Source organism: Micropterus dolomieu, linkage group LG23, assembly GCF_021292245.1.
Source record: "Micropterus dolomieu isolate WLL.071019.BEF.003 ecotype Adirondacks linkage group LG23, ASM2129224v1, whole genome shotgun sequence".
In the NCBI taxonomy this organism is placed as follows: Eukaryota; Metazoa; Chordata; class Actinopteri; order Centrarchiformes; family Centrarchidae; genus Micropterus; species Micropterus dolomieu.
The window spans coordinates 25,773,969-25,783,178 of NC_060172.1; the positions used below are offsets into that span (position 1 = coordinate 25,773,969).

General features: G+C 39.8%; 2 protein-coding genes across 7 annotated transcripts in view; one reads left to right on the top strand and one right to left on the bottom strand.

Annotated features, from left to right (window-relative positions):
* Positions 1 to 8,506, top strand: part of npas2 (neuronal PAS domain protein 2) — a 54,870-nt gene extending 46,364 nt beyond the window's left edge. For all 6 annotated transcript variants that reach the window (XM_046039389.1, XM_046039387.1, XM_046039392.1 and 3 more), the window contains 5 exons: positions 257 to 460; positions 882 to 1,051; positions 1,440 to 1,532; positions 1,646 to 1,856; positions 4,011 to 8,506. In XM_046039389.1, coding sequence (XP_045895345.1) covers positions 257 to 460; positions 882 to 1,051; positions 1,440 to 1,532; positions 1,646 to 1,856; positions 4,011 to 4,226 — 894 coding nt within the window. In that variant the 3' untranslated portion in view covers positions 4,227 to 8,506. The remainder of the gene's footprint in view (positions 1 to 256; positions 461 to 881; positions 1,052 to 1,439; positions 1,533 to 1,645; positions 1,857 to 4,010) is intronic.
* A 510-nt stretch (positions 8,507 to 9,016) lies between these two features.
* Positions 9,017 to 9,210, bottom strand: part of radx (RPA1 related single stranded DNA binding protein) — a 6,867-nt gene continuing 6,673 nt past the window's right edge. Inside the window, exon 16 of the mRNA XM_046040926.1 lies at positions 9,017 to 9,210. This exon is cut by the window's right edge and continues 1 nt beyond it. The gene's annotated coding sequence lies outside the window, so the exon portion shown is untranslated.

Below are 9,210 nucleotides of genomic sequence, written 5' to 3' on the forward strand. Positions count from 1 at the left end.
GAGGGAAGCTGAATACAAACACACATTTTTGTGCAAGACATTAACGTTAGCCAATCAGAAATATACCTACACTTTCCTTTTTGTTTGCCAATGTTACTTCACCTAAATATGAATAAATCTGAGGCGTTACAGATGTGATTTTGAAACACAATGAACTCACTGTCTATGTTATAATAAAATAAAGTTTTATAAATTAACTGTTTTTACTTAGTAAATGGAAGATAAATTAAATATTTTGCGGTAATGTGTGCGCTAGATGTTGTTACAGCAGCCTGCCCACAATGACTTTGGCCAGTCCCAGCAGCAGCCCCAGCAGCAGCAGGGCTCGGGCAGGCCGGCCCAGCAGAGCCAGTCGGGGGTGATCAGGCAGCACTCAGGCCACCCTAAACAACCATCCTGCGGGGTCCACAGCTCATCCCCTCACTCACTCCTGAGGGAAAGCAGCTCACCCTCATCACAGGTAAACGGCGGTACAAGCAAATATATCCAAATCTGAGACAACAAAACTGTCAGAAACCCACTAATGATGAGAGGATGATATAGCATCAAATTACCTTCAGTCATTAGCAAATAGCAACTTGTAGCCTACCTCTGTGCTCACAACACAACAAGTAGGCTGGTTATGGATTCAGCAGTTAATATCAGTCTGAAACATATGAACACCACAACAACAGGTAGAATCTTATCAGTTTCTTATGCAGCTTGTAAACAAGCACAAATACAGCTGAAACCTAAATTGTCAGAAATACACAGCTGCTTATGTTGCTGCCTCTTTATCCTGCATTTTCATGTAGGAAGGAAGTATTGGCATATTATATATTTATTTAATTTGGTGGGTTCTATGATTTTTCATGCTGTGTATTTCCTTCATTTTTTTGTAGGTCCAGCAGAGGATTGCACAGTCGGTGAGTGTGCCCGTGCAGACAAACACAAGTCTGACAATGCCTTTCTACAGCAACCCCATGATGTTCTCTCAGACCAACACGAGGTCTCTGCAGGACGCAAACCAAAGACACACAGACAGCGAGTTCAGCCAAGACGGACAACTACGGTGAGAGCCCTGAAAAAAGACACAGTATGTTTCACATTCTGATACTCAAAACCACAGGTGCGGCAGACACTGTGGAAAATTCAGTCAGTCAGTTTTCTACTATCCCACACAGCAGCACAGAGTTAGCTACAACTGGTAATAAACTGGAAATAAATTTAGCATTAGAATGAAATAGCGGGGCACATACTTTAGCTCTAACCTCTGAATCTGAAGTAGATGAGTCTGGCACCAAATACAGAAATGAGTATCTTCTGCTAAGATCAAAGATACACTTCAGCTCCTTGATTAAACAAGTGTTATATGTGTTGTACTGCTTACTTTTTAAAGAGTGTGAAGGTGAAAACTTTGACATCATCATTCTTTCAGTAACACATTGTATTTCCTGCAGCATGCTCCTCAACCAGCCAATGCAGACGCTGGTTCCCTCTAGCACTGTCACCTCGCAGCCTTCCCAGTGCAACATGGGCATCTCCCAAACCATGTGAGAACTGTTTAATTACACAATACACACACACACACACACACACACACACATCTGTTTGTGTGGTGTTATTTCATATTGTGGCTGAGTTCTTCACTGTGCCTTCCACACAGATACACCTTGGAGCAGCAGATCATCGCCCCTTCATTCTCCATGCAACAGGTCAACTGCAACGCTGTCCTCGTGCCCTCCCCGGTCTTCACATCCCCCATAATGATCCCACACAACAGTTTCATCTCAAACCAGTCCCAGTCAGCCTACCACGCTCAGACTCAGGCTTCTCAGCACTCCCTGCAGCTACAGCAGCCCCAGCAGTTCTTTCAGGTACAACCCCCATCCGATTTAGCGCGTGTATGTTGTTATCCTCAGGTTTTATATTTTCGACTTTGACTTTGCATAAGGCTGATCAGTGTAAGTACCCGAGGCTTTATATTTACCGATTTATGATCATTTTAGGTCATGATCATTTAGCTACTGTGTAGTCTCCACAGGCTGTTAACCAAGAGAGCTGCGTTATTTACAGCCACTCTAAAACCTCAGCTTTGTAACAAGGCGGTGATGTGATCTGAAAATCATTAGGTCAGGCATTGAAACATTTTCTCTTTGAGAACACAAGTGACCAGCCGTTACATTTATTTACCATAGATGAACAGTGTTAGTCTGCTAGTAGCCTACCTAAATCTCTCTGCAGTATTACATCAGCTAACTTAAAGAGTCGCACTGTGGAGTCACTTTAGAGACTATTGGTTTTAGTCTCTGAAGGGCTCATGTTTAGTGTTGTAAAATATTGTTTAAGTCATAGAGTCATAAGAGACTGTACAAAGAATATTGGATGTAGGGGGTTATGCATTTCTTCTTTTTGCTGAAGTGAAGATGGCCTAAACTTTTAAAGGAGAGCTAGAAGGGTTTTAGTTTCTTCATTTTTTTGCACGCCAGAAAACCAACAGTTTTGATATTTTACATGAAAAACATTAATTCTGTGTGCTGTGCACTGGGGACTGTATCAGGGCTTTATTTTCTAATAGCTATGTCAGTTTTATAAGATTAAAAATTATCTAAAGAGTGCACCTTTTTTCACAGTTCCCTTCACTTTATTCTGCATTATAACAGAACTACAGCAGCTCTGTTATAAGTTGTCATAGAGTTAACCTAAAATATAATGCATGTTTAGCACCTATTCCACTAATGGGTGAAACAAAAATATTACAGGACCTTCAGCAGTCAGAGCTGCTGCCTGTGCCCTGTTCACTCATTCACTCAAATGACATGTGGTTATGTGTACTCCAACGAAGGTTAAAATCAAGGGCAACTGGACTTGGTTGAAGATACTGGAAGACGTTTCGTCCCTCATCCAAAGGACTTCTTCAGTTCTGACTGACTGGCAGGGACAGACGAAATCAGCAACCAGGAACACTAACGAACCAGCGGTATCGATGACCCGGGCCAACAACCCCACTGAGGTTAAATAGCTGAGTTTCCCTGCCAGTCAGTCAGAACTGAAGAAGTCCTTTGGATGAGGGACGAAACGTCTACCAGTATCTTCAACCAAGTCCAGTTGCCCTTGATTTTAACCTTCGTTGGATAACTATGACCTGGATGACTGAGAATCTTCATAGACGTTATGTGTACTGTAAGAAGTATTGTTCCATTCTCATTTTAAGCTTGAAATCAAGATTAAGATGCATTTTATTCAAGGGGAGAGTTAAAAGCAAATATCAATAAAGGTCTTGCTTTTATTTAAAAAACATTGCTGATTTGTCAAACATTGTCAAACATTGCTTGTTTGTACAGTCCCTAAGGTAAACACCTTGTCACGACTGACAAGCACTGACACAGGAAAACTAGAATTAGGACCCAGATGCAGGATACCCAGGCTGAGCAGGTTCAGTTCACAGTATTTACTACCAAAACAAAAAGGCAAGGCAACAATAAATCCAAACACATGAGACAGGCAGAGACACTTGACAAGATACGAAGACAATCCAACAAATGGCAAGGGGAAAACGCTGACTTTAATATACAGACACATGAGGATAACAAGGGACACAGGTGGACCACATTAGGGTGGAGCAAACATCTACAACAAGCAGGAAAACCAGAGACAGGAAGTGACCAGAATTGAGAGGAGCGGTAAATAAAGTAAAAGTCAAATACAGAACAAGAAAACACAAAGACAGGAATTGAAATACACAAAGACACATGAGGAACGATTCACAAAATAAAACAGGAAATACAAAAACCCCAAACGTGTGACACCTTTACATTTCTTTTTACAACACAAAACAATGTCCTCACCTGACAGGAATGGCTTAATTTGTACTACACACTGATTTGTCTGGTGCACTAGTCTTACACTCTGATTGTTATTGGATATTCTAGTATGTAGAGGTAGCAACAGTTCAAGATAAATGTCACAGATAAAAGTTGGTTAAGATTGTTCTGTCAACTGGCCACTCATATTCTCCTTTGTGTCCACAGATGACTCAAGGACTCGTACATGGCGGATCTACTCCAACATTTTTACACACCACTAATGTCCCACAGCAAAGCACTGTGGGATACATCCAGCAGCAGCCGCAAACACAGCAACTACCGCAAGCAACGCAGCAACAGGCGCAACAACAAAGGCAATACCAACATTCCCAAAACCAGACTGGCAGTGTTTCAGACTTCGGAAATATGCTGACTCGGTAGCGCTGTGAACTACGTTAGAGCGCTGAGATTGCCCCGTTGTGTTTTCGCCGTGTAGGCAGCAGCATGTTGTGGCGTTTGGAAGTCAAACTTGATGCCAAGTTCTGCAGCGGAAAAGCTTGAGAGCGGCAAATTGCTTCTAGTGACGTAACTTCTGATGTGAAGCTGCCCATTCCGAAGAAGCCGGTGTGTACACCACAGGAGTGAAAACCACAAGCAGAGGCTGCACTGACCTGACGTCACATGCAGGACCTGAGGAGCGTCTGAGCGGCCCAGATCACACTCACGTGTCAATCAGCGAAACTGCCGAAACAAGTGGATTATCAAAGCTCTCAAGAAGACACCGCTTTCACGTGTTTACATGTGGAAGTTTTTCCTTCTAAGTGTCTGTTGCACTTTGGTACCACCCCCTACCCAAAAGCAGAATATTTATTTTTGCCCATGAATTAATATTCTATTTTAATCACTTGTAATGGTTTAATAGTGAGATTATTTTTCGAACCTACAGCTTGACTCCCCTCCCCAGTCACATGAAATCACTGATCAGATTTCTAGCTCCAGTGGTTCATCTCATAAGGGGATTTGTGTACACAGGAACTCAAGTGTGTATTTCAGTCGACAGACTAGAGACGTCGCTCCCATTTTGTCCCAAAAACAATGATTTACTTGCAGATATGTTCAGGGCAAGTCACTAGAGAGGAGCTATACTATTAAACATGCAGTGGTGAGATGGCCATCATATCTGAAAAAAAGGTTTGGTAATAATTTAGATGTGAAACTCTACGCTGGGGGTGGGGGGATGTTCTTAAATAAGTAGAAAGGTTTATCTAGATTTTTAAAGCCTCAATCTGGGATTGAAGAAGGGGTGCTACAGCCATCCCATCACTTCTCACTGGGAACAAACAACAACACAGCTCTGAAGTCCTGATTTTAGGCTCTTCTGATGAGCTCTGCAGCACGAGTCCTTAAGTGATAAACAAGCTACCAGAGGGGTGGGGGGTGGGGGGGGGAATTGTGCCTTTAACCATGGTCCATGCAGTTTGATGGTTTTTGTCTGATTACGGCTTTAAAAATCCAGCTCAGGTCCATTTGGAATATAAATTTATATTTTCATAGATCATAATTTATTATTTTCCACATCAGATTTAAACAAAAGACATCTAGATTTGTAAAGGATATATTACAAGATGCTATTTGCAACATTCACACTAGTCAGTCCAAACTCTTTGTGTAATGATAGTATCTAATAAGATTCATTTAACTATTTACTGAAACCCTAATGAAATCATTTCATGCGGATTTATTTCATAGAAATTTGAAGAAGAAAAAATGTGATTACGAAATCTGTTTTATACCCAAAAGTTATAATTTGAATTTATGTGTTCATTTAGACATTTAAAGGTCAACACTGGTCTTAATGTCTTATCCCCATGTACGTGTGAGCTTGGTAGAGAAATTATTTGGGAGAGATTCTTCCTGCTGCCTGGTTATTTCTCTTCAGTATTGCCCCGTTTATTATTCTGCTCTGGTCCTTCATTTGTTTTGTCTATCTGACCATCTGAGAAGTCTCGACATGTACACTCTAATCATGACCATATGAGCTCATTTACAAGTTAACAATACACTGCTTCCTACTATGAATGTGATCTCTGAGCAAACTATTGTACAGCTGCAGTGGTAACAAACTAACAACACTATATTTCATTGGAAGTTGCTCAAGTTCTTTGCAGAGTCAGTCCTGTCAGTATTTCAAGATGTTCCAATCTTGGTTCACTATGCTAGTTTTACCTCTTTGTGTGACAATCTTTGCAGTCCACCATATGTGGTTTTTGGTTTGGTGGAGGGAATCGTGCTGCGATAAGTGCAACTGCTAATCAGCACTTGTAACTGCACTCCTATCTCAAACATTCATACCGAATATAAAAAAGTAACATATTTATTGGCTCAAGGTGCAATGCTGCGTTCTTTAAAGACAGTGTTGTCAGATTACAGCACTGCGGTAACGGTGAAACGACAGTGGTAACAGAATGAGGTATTGGTGAAGCCGGCTTAGCAGGTGAACGCGTCTAGAAAACACATTAAAAAAAATGTCTCTTCTGTTAGTGACAATCAGACAGACAACTTGTAACAGTATGCAGGATACTGCCTGTGCCAGAATCTGACAATCTTTCTATCTTTAAATTTGTTCGTGGGTTACACAAGTTGTTCCCAAATGGCTCAGCATGAAAAAACAGTTTCTTGTGACTCTGTCCCTCCTGACATTCTCACCGTGGAACTTGTGCTCCACTTTATAAAAAGCAGCCCTTCACACTCGATGTGACAGTTTGGTCTCAGCCGCCTCCGCTGTACACATTCACATTAGCTACGTCGTAGTCCCTTTCAAGACTGGTGCTGTTCATCTTGGACGACGAGACTAAACTGTCAGAACACTTTCAACATGTACGTTCAGTGCCGTTTTACATTTTTCCTATGTGCAATGTCAATTTGAAAAGACGAATGTTAATTTATACTGTTTTAAATGTTTTAGAACAGATGTACGATGTATATAGAGGTGTATAATAAGCCATTGTACCATGTACATTATATGAAAGTATTTTTGTAATGCAAATGTCCTAACATTCCTTCAGCCGTTGATATCAGCATTATCTTTTTAAGGGTGCAAGATGTGTCTAGTGAAAAGATGATTACAGTGATTACACTGTTTCTGCTTGGGAATGTGGTGCAGAGTGGTAGTTTTCCCCCCTGACATGATCACAAAGCACAAACTCTGGAGCAAAGGCTCATGATGTTCACCATGATGATGAAAAAAAGATTAAATGAAGAATCTGAATCCTCAATTCCCTGTCAAGCAGAATTTCAGACACTTGAAGAGTCCAGATCAGGGCGCAGGAACAGCTGTCCAGCTGTGTTGTCACTGCTAGTGATAAGTCGTCATAAGGTGATTCAGCCAAATCATACTGAAGTGAACCTGCAAAAAAGTTATTTTCCTTTTTTTCAGTTGAACGGGTTTCAGTTATGTAGCAAAAGTGAAAAAAGAAAAAGTGCAATTGTACATTCATCATTGAAATATTGTTTTTAGATGGCTGAGGGAAGTCTCCCTTTATGTATTTCTATACATCCATGTTCGGCGTAGTAACATTAAAGTGAGGTTCAGCTCGGCCAGCAACTCAAGAGGTGCCATAGAAGACTATGTTTTTACTTTCCTTCAATTTTATTTCAGCTACTCAAAGATATTTTTGGGAAAAAATATTTTGCAGAATATCAAGCTTTCAGTCAATCGCAGTGCAATGTCCCCTAAAGGTTGTTTTCCATTTAAACACATCATGCAGAGAAGCTGTCAGTCCATGTTTGTCTACAAATCAACTGTTATAATACTGTTATTTGCCTTGCAAAGGTGGTCAAGGGAATTTCTGCTCCTTAAACTCATCGGTGAGTGAATCCTGTTGAGATAATTCATGCATTGTGCTCCAGATGTGGGTTAAGACCTTAATTATTTTGCTGTGGACAAATCACCTCATTCTCTGCCAGATGTTTGGATGTGAGGTGATTTTTAGAGGGTTTTTTTGGTTTGTATTCACAGACGTTATTGTAAATAATCCGTCTGCTCAGTCGGTACTGTTTTTCTGCATAGTTGCTCTCCCCAGCAGTAGATACCGCACCCTTTTTCCCTCCTCATCTTTCAGAAAGCTTAACTTCTTCATGGGATTTTTCATTAGTGTCATTGTTTTTGAAAGCGTGTGATTTTAATCACATTTAACTTGTGCTTTTCTGATTTGTAAAATAATGACCCACACCTTAAATGTGAGAGTGGGCAGTCAGATCGACTCGATTTCTCTGTAAGATTTGCCAGGACATAAACAAAACAAACCTGGTTCACAGCCATTTCTGCAGTTTCAGTGCAGAAACATTGAATATATTGTATAATAGAATGTAAAAAAAAGAAGTTTAGACTATATAGCTGTTTATTTTATATGTCCAATAGATTACATATGTATGTTACATGATTTTAAAATTAAAGTAATTTTGTAACAGATAATGAAGTGTCTTATTAGAGGATGTGAGGGTTTTTTGCGTTCAGGTTGGTGTTGCACAGTCACTTGTATGGTTTTCTTTCTGTCTTTACCATCAAAATAAGCTTTAAAAATATCGTTAATATTGTTTTAAAAGAAATTAACAAATTACGTTTACATTCTAAAATATCTTGACATTAATTATGTTATATTGAATTATTTATAAATCAACCTGGATATTGTGATATTTGAAAATAAATATTTTTAAACATATGTATTGTTATTCTGAGCAAAAATAATTTATGTACAAGACTCTCAACGGTTTGTTCTGCAGTATTAACCTATGGAAAGGTCTCAGCAGGCCACTGGACATGGAGGAAAAAGGTTTGACATCAGCACTTAAATATTGTGCAACAAGTTGTCAATACTTCTGAGAAGAAAGTCATCTCTCATGTGATGCTAAACAGCTAACTAACTTTTAACCACGTTTGTTGATAAATGATCAATGTAGCATGGAACGTCACTTGGTATTAATGAGTGCACAGCAGAGCGGAGCCCAGGAGAGCAGCTGTCACACCTCTCCTGTGGGTGGATTTTCACAGACTTATTTGATGGCAGCCGTCCAAAATACCATTCCTTTCTTACAAATATAGTCTACAGTGATGATTTCCTGGTTAGGGGAGTTAAACCTTTCGGCATGTACACGGACACCTTATTTGTAGCCTGAGTGAGGTCACAGTAAATACACTTAAATGCTGGTTTTAAATAAAGTGTGCAATCACATGTATTTCAGTGTTTTAATGGCTGATAAAACATTGTTTTCTCTTATAACAGGTAATCAGGCAATTTACAAGTATCAAACTGAGGTTTGGTATAAAACAAGTGGACTGGGTTTCCTTTGCGCTTTCTATCCAAAATAACTGTCTAATTACATGATTAATGTTTGCTAACAATAATTACAAGCTATTCTAACAGAA